Raw genomic sequence first — 21,670 nt, forward strand, 5'->3', positions numbered from 1 at the left:
AGCAGCAGGAAGGCCCCACACTCCAGACCGCAGTCAGACGGCCAACTCCTCCTCCTAGCCCCCCCGCTCCAGCAGGTCGCAGAGAATGGGGGGTGAGAGAAGACTCCAAACCTCCCTCCACCCGCTCATTGTAGTGTTGATGCATGTGTGTTCTAAGGTGCATTTAAAACCCAGGAGGGCTTGGAGCTACCTGCCAGAGAGCAGCAGGTAAGCGCATGGTCCCTCCTGCTAGCCCTCAATGTCTACGTGTATTTAACTCATTCACTGCCAGCCATTGGCAGTGAATGAGTTAAACCCATTGACTCATTCACTGCCATTGACGGCTATAGACGTCAATGGCAGTGAATGAGTTAAAATTGAGAGGTGGGCAACGACGCCCAGGGTGGGGTGTACACCCTGATGGTACTTTGGATTCCGTGTATCGTGCCCACCCCCAAGATCCTATATGTATGTGTAATGAGAGTGTGAGTAATGTGAATGTCTAAGTTGTGGGATAAAATTGAGGCAGAGGCAGCCAGAAGGGGACAGGGGGGGTAGCCTCCTCTGCACCCTGGTGACATACCCCTACTCCAAGGCCCTGCATGTGTGGGTGGTTGTGGTGGAGCGGGAAGAGGGAGGCAGCTGGAGATGGGGAGGGAAGGAAGGGAGGGGCAAGTGACCCCTCCCTGGGGCCAGCTCCCCCGCTGACCCCAGTAGGCACCCCCATACTCCGCGACCCGCCAGGGAAAGGGGGCCCAGGCCCATCCAGACCGGGGCCCAGTGCAGCAGCGCCTCCTGGCCCCACAGAGCACGGGACAGTCCACCCAACCCCACCACAGAGAAAACTGCACCCACCCCACCATCCACTCATCTTCCAGACTACATAAGACAATAAACACCCAGGCTGAGATCTTCCTCCACCTCTCCTGTATCTCCCCTCCTGCAGAGGGAGCTCCTGAGGAGAGGAAAGCTCCTGCAAGATGTGACAATCTCCCCCACCAGTTGAAGAGCCCCCCAGGTGGCTCGATGCACCGGCGGCACCCTGCTCCAGGGCTGGGCCCCCATGCATGTTAGCCATCTCTGCAGTGTTAAGATGGAAATAGGCAGTCTTGAGCTGTGTATCTCACTCCGCGTTTACACTCCTTATAGCAGTTGGCACATGTTTGGCTACTTCCTGAGAACATCCAGTTATCCATAAAATGTACAAAACAAAGTGTTATCCAATATCTATCTTTAGGCAAGCACATGTTAGGTTCACAACTACAACCTTCTATTTAAAATAAGTCACAGGTAAAGAAATTTTGTGCAGCAGAAATATTAGGAACAAACTAAAGGAATCAAGTGTACTTATGTACACTACATAAAGATATGGAGATATCACTGATTTTGCTCATTTAACTCCTTTTTTGATTAGGAAGCACAACTGTTCTGTCATAGCTCTAGTAAGACTAAGCATTGCAGTCTTTCTCATTAAGGTTAAAAGAGGATGCGGGTCCCAGTTATCACAGCGCAGCTGGTGCTCCACCCAATGAATGTATATATTCATGATAAAGAGACTGAAATCTGGTCACAGGTCAGTGGCGAATGATTACAGATCAGATCTCTGGATGAACAGTCCCCGCTGCTGCTCACAGGTGCTGTGGGCGCGGCTGATTAAACTGCTTTCTACATGTTTACAGAATGATAACGTAGAAGTATGTGAGGAACGCACGCTGTGTAAATACTACAGAGCCAGAGAAGAGCTCTTTTTTTTTTTGTGACAGCCACACCTCAATGCCGACAGCATTATCTGAAATGAACACACGCTTGTCTTGTATGTTTTTTTCTTTTCAGGACTACAACCTTTTTTACATTGTGAAATCAATTTACGGCAGGTACGTTTGATTGGGAGAACAAGCTTATCTTTCATGAATTGCATAATGTGTCATTTAAACAGATGGGCTGGGTTTAAGGACAGAGGTGGATCACACCATTGCTGCCTTTGAGGAAGCTTAAAATGTGCCTATGACCTCACTGCCCTCGTCTTACTCATTGCTTGTGTCATTCTGCACTTTTTTTTCTAGAAACAGTTCATGGCAAAACACTTCCACTGATAAAAGTTCATCATTAACCCTGCTGCTTCAAAGCAGAGCTGTCATAGTTTTGAATGAATTTTTATCTTATTTGAAATGAATTAGATGCTTTTTCCTCTTAGTTTACTATAATATCCTCTCTTCTGAAACATCTTCTTAATGCTTATCCAAGTCAGGGCTATCCTAGTTGTAATTAAGTGTGGGTGGGGTACACCCTGGACAGGCTGCTAGTCCACCACGAGTCAGACAATCATTGACATTCCCACCCTAACACTGTCATCTTAAAGCTGGGGGGCACAAGGGGACCAGGCTGAGCATGTCTTCTAGCAACATATACTCACATTCATATATACTTCAACTGTAGTAACAAAGGCATTTCTCAAATTAATTTCATCTAATTAATTATAAACAAAGAGTAGAAAGCAGTCAGCCATATTTTAAATCAGGTCATTTAAAAGTTTGTTAAATGACAATTATTTATTGCCCATTAGAGTTAAAAAAAAAAAGTTACATAACAATAAAAATATCCATTATGAAACTTAGCTGCCCTTTAACGTTAAAGCACAAGTTAATGGTGCTAATGTGTTTCCCTGAACGCCAGGAAGTGGAGCAAACCACTGTGAGGTGTACGCTTCTATAATGAAATTCAAATTCATTTTATTATATTATTTTAAATCATATAGTTACATTTACAATTACGCATTGATACGGTGGCCCAGTGAGGCAACTTAAGCAAAGACCAGTAAAAAGAAATGCACATGAAACACGACTGATATGGAAGAATATGAAGCAAAAGTAAAAAAAAAAAAAAAAAAAAAAAAATATATATATATGTATATGTATGTATATATATATATATATATTTAAATATATATATAAAAAAAAACACCCAGCACGCCCCTGCGGGCGGTTTATCCTTCAGGCTCGGGTCCTCTACCAGAGGCCTGGGAGCTTGAGGGTCCTGCGCAGTATCTTAGCTGTTCCCAGGACTGCGCTCTTCTGGACAGAGATCTCCGATGTTGTTCCCGGGATCTGCTGGAGCCACTCGCCTAGCTTGGGAGTCACCGCACCTAGTGCTCCGATTACCACGGGGACCACCGTTACCTTCACCCTCCACATCCTCTCGAGCTCTTCTCTGAGCCCTTGGTATTTCTCCAGCTTCTCGTGTTCCTTCTTCCTGATATTGCTGTCATTCGGAACCGCTACATCGATCACTACGGCCGTCTTCTTCTGTTTGTCTACCACCACTATGTCCGGTTGGTTAGCCACCACCATTTTGTCCGTCTGTATCTGGAAGTCCCACAGGATCTTAGCTCGGTCATTCTCCACCACCCTTGGGGGCATCTCCCATTTTGACCTCGGGACTTCCAGGTTATACTCGGCACAGATGTTCCTGTACACTATGCCGGCCACTTGGTTATGGCGTTCCATGTATGCCTTGCCTGCTAGCATCTTGCACCCTGCTGTTATGTGCTGGATTGTCTCTGGGGCATCTTTACACAGCCTGCACCTGGGGTCTTGCCTGGTGTGATAGACCCCAGCCTCTATGGATCTTGTACTCAGAGCTTGTTCTTGTGCTGCCATGATTAGTGCCTCTGTGCTGTCTTTCAGTCCAGCTTTGTCCAGCCACTGGTAGGATTTCTGGATATCAGCCACCTCCTCTATCTGCCGGTGGTACATACCGTGCAGGGGCCTGTCCTTCCATGATGGTTCCTCGTCTCCCTCCTCTTTCTTGGGTTTCTGCTGCCTGAGGTATTCACTGAGCACTCGGTCAGTTGGGGCCATCTTCCCAATGTATTCTTGGATGTTCGTTGTCTCATCCTGGACTGTGGTGCTGACACTCACCAGTCCCCGGCCCCCTTCCTTCCGCTTAGCGTCCAGCCTCAGGGTGCTGGACTTGGGGTGAAACCCTCCATGCATGGTAAGGAGCTTTCTTGTCTTTATGTCAGTGGCTTCTATCTCCTTCTTTGGCCAGCCTATTACCCCAGCAGGGTACCTGATCACGGGCAGGGCGTACGTGTTGATGGCCCGGATCTTGTTCTTACCATTCAGCTGACTCCTCAGGACTTGCCTGACCCTCTGCAGGTACTTGGTGGTTGCAGCTTTTCTAGCGGCCTCTTCATGGTTCCCATTTGCCTGCGGGATCCCCAGGTACTTGTAACTGTCCTCTATGTCTGCAATGTTGCCTTCTGGTAGTTCAATCCCCTCAGTTCTGACTACCTTCCCTCTCTTTGTTACCATCCGACTACACTTCTCCAGTCCGAATGACATTCCAATGTCATTGCTGTATAGCCTGGTAGTGTGGATCAGTGAATCGATGTCTCGTTCACTCTTGGCATACAGCTTGATGTCATCCATGTACAGGAGGTGGCTGACAACTGCTCCTTTCCGTAGTCGGCATCCGTAGCCAGTCTTGTTAATGATCTCACTGAGGGGGTTCAGGCCTATGCAGATCCCGCACTTGATGGTGACTTGTGCTATGGGCTTGGAGTTGGCCTCTAGTGTTGTACGCCACATCCCCATTGAGTTCCTGATGAAGGCTCTTAGGGTCCCATTGATCTTGTACAATTCTAGGCATTCCAGTATCCAGCTGTGGGGCATTGAGTCATAGGCCTTCTTGTAATCAATCCAGGCAGTGCACAGGTTGGTCAGTCTGGTCTTGCAGTCTCGGCTGATTGTTCTGTCTACCAGTAGCTGGTGTTTTGCGCCTCTGGTATTCTTGCCAATCCCTTTCTGTGTCCCGCTCATGTATTGACCCATGTGCCTGTTCATCTTAGCCGATATGATGCCTGACAGGAGCTTCCATGTAGTACTGAGGCAGGTTATTGGTCATATATATATATATTTATATATATCTATCTATATCTATATCTATATGACTCCTGTCTCAGTGCGATCCTTCGCATGTTTTGGTTTCTGTCTCTTCGGAAGCTGTTCCATCACGATATTGTGTACCCAAAAACATTTCTGTTGTATTTTGTGTGCTTTTTTCTGCATTTCTAATTTTAGTTCATTTCTAAATATGCCTCCTAGTGTTAACCACTCAGGGCTTTGGTACACTGAGGATGAAAACACCAGTTTGCCTAAAAAGGGGGAAGCAGCCCACTTGAGGGAAGGGGGAACCCGAGACCAATTCTTTAGCTGTGCCCTTGCCCCATAGACTGTGGTGAAATCTGGAGCAACCTCAGAATGCATTGAAGCTGCTGAGTATTCCCTCGGTGTTAACTCTGTTTTTGTTCTGTACAAGGATGTAAATCTGGCTCTTCAAGCTCTTTAATGTTCCAGTGACTTCATCAGGTAGTTAGTACATGTCAGATGTTTGATTGCAGAACAGGGTGATTTACGGTGTTAGGCTGTAAGGTTATTATTAGGTCGAAACCTCAACCAAAACTAAAACTTGGTATGGCTGCAGGCTCAGGCAGTAACCGTCTGCCGGTTCATTACTGTGGGAAAAACATTTCATGCTGTCACTGTTGATCTTGCAGATTCAAAGTGCTGCAGGGGTCAAAGTGTCACGTCCATGACCCCAACCATGAGCTGCTTTTCATGTCCGACCACCTCTGTTTGATTTTACTTCGTTTTACCTTTTTCTGGCTTCTACTCAATCCCTCCCTGTCCTCCTGCGCAGGTATGTAGGAGTTGGTTTCCTGAGTAACTGCTCTGGGTGTGCATCAGACACACCTACAGCAAGCATGAGACGGAGCAGCGTGCTGAACTAATTTCTTACAAACTCATATTGTTTGACTCCACGAGCAGAGGTGCATCTAACTCCAATCACCCACGTTAATTACTAAGCATGCTGCATACTTACACAGGCACACACACACACACTCAAGATACAATGCATGCTCTGCAGCCCTGCAGATTATCTTTGTTATCAGCTCTTTTCTTTTCTTTATTTACCTCTTTTGGCAGCAGGTGAAGTTTGCATTCCTCACATTAGACCTTGACTCCTGTCCGGTAATTTCACAGGGTGTGTGTGTGTGTGTGTGTGTGTGTGTGTGTGTGTGTGTGTGTGTGTGTGTGTGTGTGTGTGTGTGTGTGTGTGTGTGTGTGTGTAGGCACAGACGATATAGAAATTTATATGCTCACCCACGCTGAAAGGTGAAAGGTCAACTATTTAGAGTACCACCCAACATTTAATGAAACTGAGTATACAATTTAGATTTCATACTCTGTCTTTTCTGTTTTTATTCATACTTCTCAGATAACAAATACTGAAACGTAGCACAGTGAAAATCTAGGTTAGACCTTTGATTGTCACATCTAAACAAAGAGAGTAAAGATGAGCCTGATATCCAGTCAAGTGGCTAGTTTTTCTACATTCCCCTGTAATCATCTCTGAGGGGACCACGAGTGCTTTGTGAGAAGCAACTTTAGAGCCCGTTACTATGATGAAATTCTGTAAAATGATCAAAAAAAAGGAAAACAAATCCCACTGAGCTGACTGTAAGTCACATATGAGCTAATCAATGATTCTGGTGTAACCTCAGGAGCAAAATGATGTTCTGTCAGATTTTCCTCTCGAGTTTCCTGCAAAGGGATTAAAAAAGAGAGAAAAAAGAAGAAGCACACTCACACTTCTGAGAAAGCACAAGCGCACAAAATTACAAGGGTAAACACAATTATTCTCCTAGAATGTGAGGTTGCGGGAACGTGGAACAGGTCCGCCCGGTCTGCCGCTCTCTCTGCTTTTCCTGGCGACACACCTGCTGGCCCGGGGAGGAGCTGAGACAGGTGAACGCTCCCTTAACTGAGAGGGAGACGCCACGGGAGGCAAGAAGGGAGCAAGAGGAAGAAGAGAGCGTTAGGAAGAAATACACTTGGACTCAGATTATACACACAAGCGACGTCCCAAGATGTCGAAGAAACAGGATCCCAGCACTGTGAAGTTAAACAAGTGAGTTGGGATTTACTCTCTCTCTCTCCCTCTGTCTGTGTGTGTTACTGTATTGTCTTGGTTTCTCTCTTTTAAATGCCTGATGGTGTTTTTTTTGTGCCATGATCCCATTTATGTTTGCACAGGCTGTTTCACTTTCCCCCGACAATCACACTGAGTGTTAAAGTACAGCCTGTGTTTTTACGTGCAAACAGACTTTCTGTCTCATTCATTCTCGTCTCCATGTCACTAACTTTAAAGTCAGTTTGTTTGTCACCTCGCCCAACTCCTTCACTTAACCACACACATTTTTAATTGTTTCTTTGCCCAAGGGGTGTATCACCAGAGTTCACTGACTCACTTTATCCATTTCTGGTGCCACTCAATAGGCTGAAGTTCTGACTCACTCAGCCGATATGTCAACAACGTCCCTGTTGTTTCATCCGACAGCGTGTATAGTGTGCAGCTTGCAGTACTTGCTTTGCAGTTGTTCGAGGGGGAAAAGTGAGTTGACTCCTGACGATGTTAAATGTGTGGACTCTTGAAGCGATTAAGCAGGGGTTTTATCTCATCCTGGTGTGAGGGGACACAGGCAAACACACTCATACTGTTACAGTGGGGCGTGACCTGAAACCAAAGACTTGAAAGTGTGACTGGAAAGAAGGCATGAAGGAGCGGCAGGGCAGGGTTTTCCTGCTGCTTTCATAATCAGCGCAGTGACACTTGTACCTGAATGAAGTGAATGTTTATTCCGCCTGCATGCCTGCGACAGGCTCAGGGTGGTGGGCGCGTCCCATGATGCACTGAGTTTATACACCACTGTGCATTTTCATCGTCTTCTGTCCTTGTCTTCCTCCCCTAACCATGGTCGTGCTGGAGGTTCCTGGTCATCAAGGGGGTCGTCTGATTATCTGGATTTTGTCTGTGCTATTTTAGGGTCTTTACCTTGTAGAGGTGACTGGTGATTTGATTTGGCACTATATAAATAAAACTTAATTGAATTGTGTTGTGGGCATTCACATCATTTCTGATGCACAGAGCTGAACATTCGCGATTCATGGGGGTCACGAGCTCCAGCAGCGCTGCGTATTTCTTCTGCGGTTCTCAGGAATGAAGCACGTGACCCGCATCTTAGATGTTTGTAGTAAAAATCAGTTTGAGTAAAGGAGAAATCAGTGCTCGAGGAAGTATTCTATTTATATCCTGTTTTTCCCTAAAAGTACGTCAGAATTACAAATTGTGAAATGAAAATGTGTGTGTCATTTAATTACACACACACACACACACACACACACACACACACACACACACACACACACACATTTATAGTTTACTTTATAGTGCAAAAAATTGACATTTTAAAATACTATTTTATATGAAATCGTTGTTGTATATATTTATGTAATTTTAGTTAAGACAAGTGTTAATTAAGCTGTGGCTGTTTTAAACAGGACTGCAGTTTATTTATTTTAATCATGGACCAATAACATAACTACATACCCTATTTGATAAAGAGCTGGCAATTTAAAAACAAAAAGGGATAAATTCTTACTAATTCTTACTAATTTCAAATATAATAAAATAATCAAAAGAAACCATGAAATATGAAGCGCTTTTTAATATAAAGCGAGCAGCTATGGCAGGGCTGTCAAGCACTGGCCAAGAAAAATCACCCCCCCACCCCCCCAAAAAAAATAAAAAATAAAAATTGACACACACTGTTGAAATTGCTCTTCTTTTTACTACATGAATTAAATATAGATTAAAGACGTGACAGAGCAAATTAATCCAAAACCCTTTTTACCCTGCAAGACATGAAAACAACACCCTCCTAGATCTTACCCTCCTGCATCAGTGCTCCTTTGGAAGCCATCATGTCTGACTACAAATGTCAATCAATGGTTAATCATATGATTAAAGGTGCAACAGGGATGTCTGAGCTCATCACAGACAGCATTCCTGACTGCTAAAGGGAGGCGACAGGGGGACACTCCCCTCTACCCTGCAATGTGCGTCCCCTCATCTGGGGTGTGTCAGGATACATAGTTGTCTTTCATACTACAGCCAAGAAGGAATGACAGAAAAAAACACATTTAATGAGAACAAAGAGCTGCGTGGAAAGTGTTTGATGAGTGACATTAAAGTGAAGAAACACGAAGAGCCACCGAGCTGGTTTTTATGTTCACAGCTGAACAGATTTCTTTGTGTGAAAGGTAAATAACACCATCATTTAGCTTTAACCACTTTCACAATTAGGATGTTCTTTTTCTTCATGTTCATCTGGAAATATTTAAACTGGGCTTTTATGCTTTTCATTATTTTCTGTCACAGATTTAAAATAATGGATGCTCATGTTAAATTGACTAAAGTAAAGTCAGCATATGTGGCAGGGTTTGTTTTAAACTCTTGGCTCTGTATGATGCACCAGAGAAGGGATATCCTCTCCAGACACATCCATCCATCCATCTTCTTCCACTTTATCCGGGGCTGGGTCGTGGGGGCAGCAGCCTAAGCAGAGAAGCCCAGACCTCCCAGCCACCTCCTCTAGCTTGTCTGGGGGAACACAAGGCGTTCCCAGGCCAGCCGGGAGATATAATCTCTCTAGCGTGTCCTGGGTCTGCCCCGGGGCCTCCTCCTGGTGGGACATGCCTGGAACACCTCACCCAAGAGGCGCCCAGGAGGCATCCTTGTCAGATGCCCGAACCACCTCAGCTGGCTCCTTTCGATGTGGAGGAGCAGTGGCTCTACTCTGAGCCCCTCCCAGATGGCTGAACTTCTCACCCTATCTCTAAGGGAGAGGCCAGCCACCCTTCGGAGGAAGCTCATTTCCGCCGCTTGTATCCGCGATCTTGTTCTTTCGGTCACTACCCACAGTTCGTGACCATAGGTGAGGGTAGGGACATAGATCGACCGGTAAATTGAGAGCTTCGCTTTTACACTCAGCTCTCTCTTCACCATGATGGACCGGTGCAGTGTCCGCATCACTGCGGCTGCAGCCCCAATCCGTCTGTCGATCTCCAGCTCCCTTCTCCCATCACTCGCGAACAAGACCCCGAGATACTTGAACTCCTCCACTTGGGGCAGGAACTCGTCTCCAGACACGCCCACTTGTATTTATGAGGCACACCCAATCAGAGGAGATAAGGATAGTGATTAATTGGGAGCATTTTCACCATCATCTGTCTCTGTTCCTACCCAGGACTCAGGCCCAAGAACTGGCTGTGCTGATTTCTCGCATGCAAAAGAATGCAGACCAAGTGGAGAAGAATATCCTGCAAGCAGAGAAACTGCTGGCTGTGGTAAGAAGTCCTGATGAATCATAGGTGGAGGCACTGTATGCCAGCATTTCCTTTACTTAACTTATCATTCTGCCATAAGTGTTAAAGTGAATCTCTGAGGCACTTCCTTTCCACAAGAAGTTTAGCAAAAAAATCTAGAGATTTAAAAAAAAAAAATGCTACTTTGTTGCATTTGCGGTTCTCCTGTGCAGGACAAAGAGCGAAAGGGGAATAACGAGCAACTGCTCCACAAGAAGGAGAATGCAGACAACCTGGCCCAGGCCGAGGGACTGCTCAAGGATCTTTTCATGGACGTGGGCGGAGCCAAGAAGCTTCAACACCCTCAGGCTAAAGAGATTGAGAAGGAGTGAGTGTGTTTAGGGGTGTCATGGCCAAAATTCAAACACGCACAAACGCTAGCATGCATGCCAAGCAGACAGAACTTGATCTGTTACATGCCACGGAGGCACACTCGCCACAAACAATCATTTCCACAATCCCTTTCCTTGCTCTCCACCCATCTTCTCACTTCTAACTTAAACATTTTGTCTCTCAGTGTGGTAAATCTCCACTATCGCTGGGCCAAGGACTGTGCTACCTTCAGGGAAGTGTACGAATCGGTACAAGATGTGGACCTGACCCAAAAGATTGGCTGGGGTCCTCTGTTTGATGAGAGGCTGGTCAGTTGAACGACCAAAATTTCTGCAACCTTAAAGTCCTTCAGAGATTTTTAGTAGCCGCTTGAATCTTGAATGGTTCTCTGTTGTGTTTCACAGAAACAGCTGAGAGCGGAGGCATACGGCCCTAAGCTTTCTGATGTAGAGAGGCAGATAGCAGCTCATAACCTTCGCCATCAGGAGATCAAGGCCTATCAAGACCAGCTGAAGCCCAGCACTACCCTCTCACAGGTAGCAGAGCAAAGCTTCACATGTATGTACAGTTCCTGCGTGCAAGATGGATCATTAACGTGCTTCTTGTTTGTTCACAGGAGCAGTACGCTGCCGTCAAAGAGAAATATGCTGAACTTTTTGTAAGTCGATTTAATTAGTAAATTTGCCACTTGAAGTTAAACTTGAGGAGTGTTGTGTGTGGTGTTCATATGTTGTTTGCACCTTGCGTGTTCTGCAGGAGAGCTCCGAGCGACGGCGCAACCACCTGGCTTCTTTATACGAGTACATGCAAAGCTGCAGCAAGGAGCTGATCTACCTGTCGAACCAGCAGGATAGGATCCTCCAGAGAGACTGGAGTGATCGCATGGTTGACCCGCCGAGCGTCCGCATGGAGTATGAGGTGAGAATCCAGCATCACGCATGCTGAGTGATTATTATTAGTTAAAGTCCCAGTTTGTGATTTTATCGGTGCAAAGGCAACTTTGAATTGAGCACTTGCACGTTTCATTTTTGCACAGAAATTCAAAGCTAACGGACTGTTAGCACACGAGCAAGAAGTCAACCAGCTGCAGGAGGAAGGAGATAACCTCATTAAGATGAAACACCCCGGCAGCCCAACCATAAAAGTACATTTTACATCTGTGATAAATCATCCTACTGTCCCGTATGGCTGTATGGTTGTAGCATTAATTAAACATGATCGTTGATGTCGTTGTCAGGCACACAGAGATACGGTACAAGCTGAATGGCAAGCCTTTCTCAACCTGTGTCTGGCACAGGAAGTACACCTGGACAATATTGACAACTACAAAAAGGTAAAGAGCTGTGAGGAAAATTAAAAGTTTCCAGTTGACTAAGAGCCTGCTGCTAACAGCTGACTGTTCAATGCAGTTCCAATTGGATGCAGAAAGGTTGTCAGAATCTCTGGAGAGACTCAGCTCGACTCTGGACTCAAAGTCCATGGAGAACAAGACGAACCCCGAGATCCTGTTGGCACTCGAGGTAAGACACAGTTTTTTAAAAATATGTTGTGATTTCTGTGCAACTTCTAGGAGTCTTAACAAGCATAGAAAAGCCATGTTTTCATGGCTGACACAAGAGGGACCGACAACTAGTCAAAGGTGGTACATGGAAAATTCTACCAAAAATTAACACCAAACCAAACCAGACAACAGTTTGGGAATTCAGTCTGTTACAATTTTAAATGCACAGACTTCCATACCCATGAAATTAGGAGACTCAGCTGGACTGTAACAACAACAAACTGCTGTGATGACTGAGACTGCCGTAGAAAGGAATGATTTTAGGCCAATGTTCAAGATCAGGGATGTTAAAATGGTTATTACAGCAGTGCTACTGTAGTTGTTAAGTGTGTGGGATTTATGACAAAGTTCAAATGTCTGTCTCCTCCTAATAATACTGTGTACAGATAACCATTCGCACCTTTGGCCCATTTAGAACCACCAGTTCGGCCTTTATTGACTTTATACTTTATACTTAATTCTGCTCATTAAAGTGTTCATTTCCTTGCTGAACAATGGTGACTTTGTTGTGTTATGGTGCAAAATAAACCCATTGTCCCCATTTAAGGATATACTCAAGGAATCAGTTTGTACCTCTAACTACTTGAACAGTGGGAAAACATGGAAACTACTTTGAAACTGTTTTGAAATTCACTTTCAGGGAGATGAACCAGCAGTGAAGAGGAATGAGCAGCGCCTGGCTGCCCTCAGGGAACTTAGCGATAGCGTCGTGCCTCTGAAGTTGCGCAGAATGCAGCTCAGCAAACCGACCACTGTAATATCCCTGTGTGACTGGATCGATGAAGAGGTACGATGTCAACAGCTGTCATTTACAGGCAGCCACCTTATGTTGGCGATAGTAAATTTAGGGATTACTCTTTCCTTCTCTATCTGTTTTAGGGTGCCGTACGACGTGGTGAGAAGCTAACCCTGAAGTCCAGCTCTGATAATAACAACTGGAAGCTTCAGGACAGCAGTGGGAAAACCAAAACCCTCTCTGCAGCATGTTTTATGATCCCACCACCCGATCCTGAGGCCTTGGAGACAGTGAATAGGTATAATCACGACTCCTTCAGCATACTTTATTGGTGATTATAATTCAACCTGAAGCTGATTTTAAACCAGCACTGTGTGTGTGTGTGTGTGTGTTCAGTCTGGACAGACAGCTGGCTGATCTAAAGCGTCGTAGATCTGCTCTCATAGCCTCCTTAAAGAGCCCTGCTGTAGAAGTGATTCAGACTCAGAAAAGAGGTGAGAACAAAAGCAGTCACTTCACTTCTTCTCATCTCCTTGGACTTTCAGACCAGGACAGAAGTCTTTTCTGAAACGATTGGGCTAGTCTGTCTTTTCATTGTAGAGCCGTTTTCCTTTCTCCTCAGTTGCTGTTAAAAGTCCAGAGAATCCCAGAGTTGCAGAGCTCCTCAGTGAATTAGGCAAAATCAATAAAGCCCTGGAGGCGCTGGAAAAGGAGATCCTGAGGCGAGCGAGGACCCCGTTAGACAACCGTAACCCAACTCAGGACCTGGCAAACAGATTGCAAGAGCATGAGGTAAACATGACGAGCATTATACTTCAATGGCACCACGCAGGTCACAACGTAATTGAATTATGTCCTATCTAAACGTGTTCCTTTGCCCTCCAGAAATCGGCTCTCGCTGTGAAGAAGCTAGAGTCAGAGAAATCTGCCATCCAGAGAGAAGTGGATCCTATTCTGGCTAAGAAACCTCTGGGTCCCACCGCCTCTGCCCTACCACCTAAACTCAGCGCCACCAACAAAAAGTTTGATGACATCAATGCTCTCATCGACCTTTATAATAAAAAGTACGAACATTAGAATGAAATTCTAAATAAAATCTCAAATCTAGAATGAAATCTTCCTTAAAGTGCAGTCATTATAATGGAAGTGTTTTAATAGAAAAAAAGCCTAGTTCACTCATAAATATACATAGACTAGCGTGTAATTATGCCTTGAATGAAAAATGATACGTCATAAACGTATAATTAAGCCATTAAAAATAAGCAGGTTTGTGGAAACCGTCATGTTCCCCCACCATAATTGAATACAATTATCTCCCTTCCACCTGATCGTGTTTTATATATGTGGCTAGAGACCGGCTACATATGGATTACACCAGAGGTGGAGGAGAAGAGAATTTGTAGGCGTTCGCGTGCTGTGGATGGACATTTCAGTCCGTTCTTGGACCTTTAGACTCAAGATAAAAGGCATCATGCACATGTTTTATTGACAGAGGAGGGGTCCCCTTCACCCCAGAAACATAAAGAAAGAGACAACAGTCAGAAGTGAACTTCTCTGACTGAATGACCTGTATTGGATTTATTTCAAAAGGTTTTACAGCCTCTGTAGTAAATAAAGATGGACACATCTCACCCAACATTGACAGCTGTGGTAAACAGTGGACAAAAATAGCCAATTGTTTCAATGGATTTTACCATTAAATTGAGCATTTAGCAACGTGTCAGTTCAGATATAGTAGAGTAGCATATCTATGTGCGTGTTCTTGTGGCGTTTTCTTTATTTTATTTAACTTTGCTACTTCTCTGCTTTCATCAGAGCAACAGCTTCCATGTACTTGGAGAAAGAGATAAAGAACGTAGAGGGCGTTGTCTCTGGGTTTGAGAAAGAACTGGCTAAAGACGGCACCATTCTTGACCAACCAAACTCTCTTCAGAGCCGCAACCAGAAGCTTCAGGTGTTGTAAATAAATCTAAAACGTACACAACAATATAGATAACTGGAATCGTGCAAATGTGTCTTTTCTCATGCCTTTTCTTTGTCGTTATGTTGTCAAACAGGCAATGAGTAAAGATGTGGCCTCAAAGAAAGATGAGCTGAAGAAATTAGGCAAAGAATTGGACCTGACAGAGCAGGCGTGCAACTCTCTGCAACAGAATCTCAATGAGTATTGTCCCGACATCCGCCGCCAGGAGGACCAGGTGAAGAACCTGAAAAACCGTTACACAAGGGTCAATAGCCAGCTTCAGGAGAGGTGAGAGAAAAGTAAAGACAAAATCAGGCATTGTGGTAACCATTGCACATGGGTGTTGTTGTAACTCGCGTGTATGTTTTTGCTTTAGGTCTGCTCTTGTGCAGCAAGCAGTCAATAAAAACCAGGATTTCCAGAGTGCCGTTCAGTCGCTGGACTTCTTCTTGGTCAATTTGCCAGATAATAAGATCAAACCTACGGACGGAGTGGCACAAATTACAAGCAAGGAGAATTCTCAGAAGGTGAGTGGAAGTATTTTGTTTTGTAATTTTCATTTTATTTACATGCATTAACAAGACTCTGATGTCTATAAATAAAATAGCTCAAGTCTGCTTTTGGTTATTTTTTAGAGAGTGGTAGAGGACATCAAGAAGAAGTCAGGTGATCTTAACCGCGTCAAGGACCTTTCCCGCAATCTGCAAAATGTCTTAAATGTGAGTTCTGAGAAGAAGACCTAAACCTAGCGAAATATTTACTGTATATTAGGCATAGCCTCAAAATGATGCCATTCTTAAATGTATTTCTATTTCTTTTCAGGACTATGAGATCAAGTCAAACACTTACAGTGCCATTCTGACGGATGATGATGGTGCTGACGAGAGTGAAGAAGACGTTGACGAGGAACCAGTTTCACTGAAACGTCAAACTTCAACTCTGTCTCAGGCGATACAGAGAACGGTATGGTTTCACACAGCTACACAAAGACAATAAAGTAGCTACAAAAAGATATTTTTCTTTGTCAATCATTACTTCAAGCACACCATTGGCTCAACAGAGTCAATAAGTGACTCTGCAAGCAGCTTTGCAACCCACCTTTTTGTCATGCTGTATTTGACTTATTTACTGTCATAATTCACAGTTCCCTGCTTTTTTCTCTGTTGCGGTCTTGCCATTTCTGTATAACCAAATTTTAAATTATTGTAGATGGAAATAAGAATCTTCTTCTTTTACTACAGGAGAAAGATCTGTTGAACCACTTCGCTGAGGTGTCTGCAGAGAACAACCAGCTACTAAATCAGTTGGGTACAACAAAGAACATCATGGCTATGGTAGGATATCATGGAATCAAAATAAACCCAGCAGCATTGTTGTTGTTATTTCACTGTGTGTCTGTGTTTTTTGTTTTCTGTTTTTTTACATTAAATAATACTCACCACCTCACCTCACCTGCCTTCTCTGACCTCCTTTGTGTCCTTTTATTTATGTGCAGAATGAAGAGAAAATCAGTCAGGTGGCTGTCACTCAGCAGCTGCAGCTCCAGAGCCAAATGAAAGACCAGGAGCAAAGCGATAGTCTGAAAAAGGAATTAAGTGAGGAGGTCAACAGGCGTCTTCATGCTGAAAACAACCTGGATACATACCGCAAGAGGTTTATGTCTCTGAAGAACAGGAGAGGAGTGGAGAGGTTGGAGGAGAAGGAGGTGGTGCAATATTACCGCGATCCCAAACTGGAGATGGAACTGAAGTCGCTGAAAAGTCGGATCGAGGATGAAGAACTGAAAAGGTCAGGCACCAAAACAGAGATTGAAATCAACAATGAGAAGATTATCAAACTGGAGCTGCAGCTAACCAAAGTCGAGCCTAAACTAGTGACTAAGATCCTCACCGAATACGAGAAGGACCCCCAGCTTGATAAAGAAGCAGCTAAGCTTCGAGACGAGATACAGAGGTTGCGCCTGGAACTCCAAACGAGGAACACAGAGGCAGTTCAAGTGAAAAAAGAGATAACCGTTTTGGCTCAGCAGAAACCAAAAATCATAGAGAAAGTTGTTAAAAAGGAAGTGGTGAGACTTGAGAAAGATCCAGAGATGCTGAAAGCTGTTCTTCTGTTCCAGAGTGATATTGCAGAGGAGGAGTACCGATGCAAGGCCCTCAATGATCACATTTTTAGCACAAGGAGCCAAATAAACACACTGGAGAGGGTCATCCCCACCATCCAGCCCAAGGTTATTACGAAGGTTGTGAGCCAGGTACGACAAGATCCGGAAACGGTTGAAGAGTCAAACAAGCTGCGGATGACTTTGGAAGAAGAGAAGGATGAAAACGTTATCTTGATGAAAGACCTGACCACCCTTCAGTTACGTTACAGTGAACTGGAGAATCTCAGGCCAAAGGTGGAGGTGAAGGAAATCATCAACGAGATTTACAGAGTCGATCCTGAGACAGAGGTCGAGATGATACGTCTGAGAAAAGAGCTGCAGGATTCAAGCCAAAACCGCACGGACACGGAGAAAGAAATTGACACAGTGACAAAAACTCTGGTTACACTGCGGGCTCAGAAGCCCAAGGTGGAGTACAAGGAGGTGACCCAAGAGGTGATCAAAGAAGAAAAGAGTCCAGAAGTCATCAGGGAATTACAAAGACTAAACAACCAAATGAACCGTCTGCAAGTCAACTATGACACCACCATAGAGCTTCTGACCCACCTGCGCAAAGAAAGGGATGAGCTGAAAGCTGAAAAAACTAAAGTGGAGACACAGCTAGTGAATAAAGAAGTCATTAAATATGAGAATGATCCTCTTCTGGAGAAAGAAGCTGACAGGCTTCGACGGAACCTCAGAGAAGAGATTCAGCAGCGCCGATCTTTAGAGGAATGTCTCTTTGACCTGCAGAACCAACACATCACCCTCGAAAGGCAGAAGCCACAGGAGAAAATTCTAACACAAGAAGTGGTTCGGCTTCAGAAGGACCCTAAGCAGATCCTGGAGCATGAGAAATTAAACAAGAAACTGGATGATGAAACGAAAACCCGCAGAAAACTTGAACTGGAAGTCCGACAACTCAGAGCTCTGATTCAAGATAAAGAGATTATGCTGGCTCAGCTGGATGATCGTCAGAAGAAGATCCAAGTAGAGTCAGAGCTGAGACAGATCAAAGCTCGTATTCTTGAACTGGAGAATACCCCACCACCCATTGAGGAAAGAATAATTGTCGAGGAGGTCTTGAAAGTGGAGAAGGATCCTCAGCTGGACAAACTTATTGGTAGTATACATGACAACTTGGAGACAGAGGGCAATGAAATCAATCGTTTAGAGAGAGAAATCCGCAACATAAAGCTCAAGCTTGAAACTCTGCAAAAGGAAAAATCGATTGAGAAGGTTGTTTACCGAGAAGTTGTCCGTGTGGAGAAAGACCCAGCAGTTGAAGCTGAAAGGGAACAACTCAGAGAGCTAGTAACAAAGGAGAGAAATCTCAGGCGGAACCAAGAAGATAACATTCAAAGCACACACCTCAAAATGACCCATCTGCAGACGTCAAGGTCTGTGACTTCTCAGGAGGAGACCACTCTCATTTCCATCAGAGATGCTCTGCAGAGAGATAAGGAAGATCTCCTGAAGCAGTTCAAAACCTTAGAGTCCCAAAGACAGAGTATCAGCATCACCTTCCAGCAACAGTCCAAGTTGATGAGTGAGAGGAACCTGACGGTGCGGCAGAGAAGTCTTAAGACGTCCTCTGAAATACAGAGGCTTGAAAAAGAGATTCTAAAAGAGAAGGACAAAATACACGAGAAAGACAAACTCATCATCGAGATGCTGGACAAAATAAAGCATGAGGACCATTCTGAGACTAAAACCAGAGAGGCAAATCTTTCCACCAAGATCACCATCTTGGATCCAGAAACTGGTAAAGATCTGTCACCCTACGATGCCTACTTACAGGGACTAATCGATCGAAACCAGTACATCAAGCTGTCAGAGCTGGAGTGTGACTGGGAGGAAATCACTTCAACTGGTCCAGGTGGAGATACAATCATTTTGCACGATCGAAAAAGTGGGAATCAGTACTCTGTGAGGGATGCTCTGAGGGAGGGCCGTTTGACTCAACGTGACGTGAGCCGCTACAAGGAAGGGAAAATGCCCATTTCTGAGTTTGCTCTCCTCGTTGCAGGCGAAAGAAGCAAGCCCTACGTTCCTCCATTAATGCCAAAATCTCCCACCAAAACAATCCCAACCGCTCCTACCAAACCCATCTCAACCTCTCCCTTGAGCTCCATGTCTTCATCTCTGAGGTCCTCCTACACTAACCTGAACACTCAATACAGCGGCAGTCTCGGCAGTCTGACCAACCTCAGCGCTTTACCAGGTGATGAGTTTTTCCCAATCTCTGGCATTTTTGACACCACCACCGAAAGCCGCATGTCTGTGAGAAGTGCCCTCACCCGCGGTCTCATTGATGCCGACACTGCTCTAAAGCTGCTGGAGGCACAAGCAGCCACCGGTGGAATAGTTGATCTGGGCAAAAAGGACAAGCTGTCTGTCCACAAAGCAGCTGAACAGGGCCTCATTGACACAAACCAAAAGTATAAGCTTCTGAATGCCCAGAAGGCCTTCACCGGAGTCGAGGATCCTGTGACCAAACAGCGTCTCGCTGTAGGACAGGCAGCACAGAAAGGGTTCATTCCCCAAGAAAATGCCAGGAGGTACTTAGAGGCGCAGTATTTGACCGGCGGGTTGGTAGATCCCACCAAAGCAGGCCGCCTCACTATCAAGGAAGCTCTCGCCACCGGTCTGATTGACAGCACAACGGCAAAAGATCTGCAAGATGAGGCTTCCCACACAAAGGAGCTGGTGGACCCCATCAGTAAAGGGAAGATATCATACAAACAGGCGATGGATCTGTGTAGAAAAGATTTCAGCACAGGCCTCTTGCTTCTTCCTGCAACCTCCACTGACGTTGCCAATGCTCCATCATACTCAAACTTCCGTTTCTAGGAAGTTTTAAAGTCTAAATTTAGCTAAAGATTTAATTTTCTACAGACTGTGGTGCTAGAGGGTGCATGAAAAGTCTATTTAACATATTTAGGGGGGAAAGAAAAAGAGAAAGACAGGTGTTCATATGTTTTGAAAACACTGAAAAAAAAGTGTCTGGTAGAGCTGCACACTTTTATCTGTTTCATTTTTTCCAGTTCTATTGTTGGTCTGCTGTGAAAACAGTTATTTTTTGTTATGTATGTGCTGCATAGGGGCTTATTAAAATGCTTCACTTTGATTTTTTTTCTGCCTTGTTATTTAAAATACAACCAGCTGCAGCCTGTGATAGGCTTTTGACCAGTCACGGGTGTAACCTGGACATCAAAGTGCTGCAGAACTGAGTCGGTATGATCTGAAAGTAGCAATAGAACCTATAAACTCATCTGGAAAGCATTTACTCAGGTCATAAAGCAGACTTCTGTACAACTTTATGCAGCTGCATTTGCTGCCCCCTGCTGGACATTGCAGGTTCAAGCCACTTCTCCAGTTCTCCGGCCTTCACTTTTTAGTTTGCCAGCTTTGTCCATGTTTTATATACAGTCCATGATGACCGCGGACTCCTAGTTTTCAACATTAATATGAGGAATCTGGCATTACCAGAAACAGTGTTCTTCATAAGTGACGCTTGTGTTGCAACTACAAATACCCCTCTCATGAAAATAGTTGTACAAAGCTGCCAACCCCAGCGAGTCATATGTTTGGAAATGGTGGATTACGGATACAGATTAAACATGAGTCACATAAGAGCACTGTAGTGCGTTAAGGTTAACAAGGTCGAACTCGTTGAGGCGTGCGTCTAATAACAGACTGCCCCAGCGACGTGCACGCCTTCTTGTCTCCAGGCCGATGAGCAAAGGAGCGTGCAGAAGCTGATTTGTCTACATGGGCCTAAGTTGTGATATTGGTTATGGTCTAACACTGCGGTGGTGATAGAAAACGGTGTTGGGAATGTGTGGCCTCCATGCTGGGATGTCTGCCTGCCAGATTACCCGGTGACTGTAAGGACTTTGTGGGATTATTGCACGTGAGCCTGTCTGGAGACTGCAGTAGCCCCATTCTGTGTCCAAAGCCGGGGGGATGAAGGATGTCCCCTGATTTGGTTGGGTCATCTCACTTAATGTAGTTGGCTCACATAATGATGTAATTTCTCATTTTTTCAAAGTGAAAATTGGAGTTAAATTGTGGATTTCAGATGTTTTTGTGTCTAACCCCATAATGCGTGTCTAATAACCGCCTGCCTATTAAAAAGCCTGCTATATGGCAGCATCACTAGTGCGTAGCAGCAAAAGTGGTCCCTTTGGACTCACCGATTATTGCCCGAGTGACGTATGTGATAATTGGAAGCTCCTCTTTGTTTTGTTTGATTATTGCAGTTATAATTCTAGACTACGGCGCTATCGGTTAAACATTGACAATGGGTCTCTGAATTGATTTGGACTCTGTGAATGAAGACGGCAAAGCCTCACATATGCCTGCCCTGCAATCATGCCAACAACATATCAGCTACCATTTGGAGCGCTCTCATTCAGGCAGCCCGTCCAGTATTTGCACTCTTTAAATAAATATAGGCAGCAAATTTTCAGTCTATTGTTGCTACTTGAAATTGATCATTACTGAAAGCATTTAAATATAAAGCTGCAAACTATATGAGTTCTCATCACAGTCATCCACACACTGACAAATCCTTAAATAAACAGCATGCATGGCCTTATGAAGACCTCAGTATCACAAGACTAAAATAAAACTTTCTGCCAGGAGGAAGAAACTCCCATCGAGCAAAATGTGCAAAGGTGCC

At 44.7% G+C, this 21,670-nt stretch overlaps 1 protein-coding gene across 1 annotated transcript; it reads left to right on the plus strand.

The window, feature by feature from the left end:
- Window positions 1–6,792: 6,792 nt before the first annotated feature.
- On the plus strand, window positions 6,793–20,113 carry LOC146671071 (envoplakin-like). Its single transcript, XM_085403245.1, has 22 exons — window positions 6,793–6,951; window positions 10,130–10,229; window positions 10,421–10,575; window positions 10,765–10,888; window positions 10,985–11,116; window positions 11,197–11,238; window positions 11,337–11,498; window positions 11,617–11,724; window positions 11,818–11,913; window positions 11,990–12,100; window positions 12,782–12,928; window positions 13,021–13,175; window positions 13,274–13,371; window positions 13,500–13,669; window positions 13,763–13,941; window positions 14,693–14,831; window positions 14,935–15,128; window positions 15,217–15,367; window positions 15,476–15,559; window positions 15,663–15,803; window positions 16,082–16,174; window positions 16,336–20,113. The coding sequence occupies exons 1-22, from the start codon at window positions 6,911–6,913 to the stop codon at window positions 19,834–19,836; spliced, it is 6,123 nt and encodes a 2,040-aa protein (XP_085259371.1). The 5' UTR covers window positions 6,793–6,910; the 3' UTR covers window positions 19,837–20,113.
- Window positions 20,114–21,670: the final 1,557 nt, after the last annotated feature.

The sequence above is a fragment of the Rhamphochromis longiceps genome, linkage group LG4 (genome assembly GCF_057381845.1).
Source record: "Rhamphochromis longiceps isolate RC_006_pf linkage group LG4, R_longiceps_female_GT1.1, whole genome shotgun sequence".
NCBI lineage: Eukaryota > Metazoa > Chordata > Actinopteri > Cichliformes > Cichlidae > Rhamphochromis > Rhamphochromis longiceps.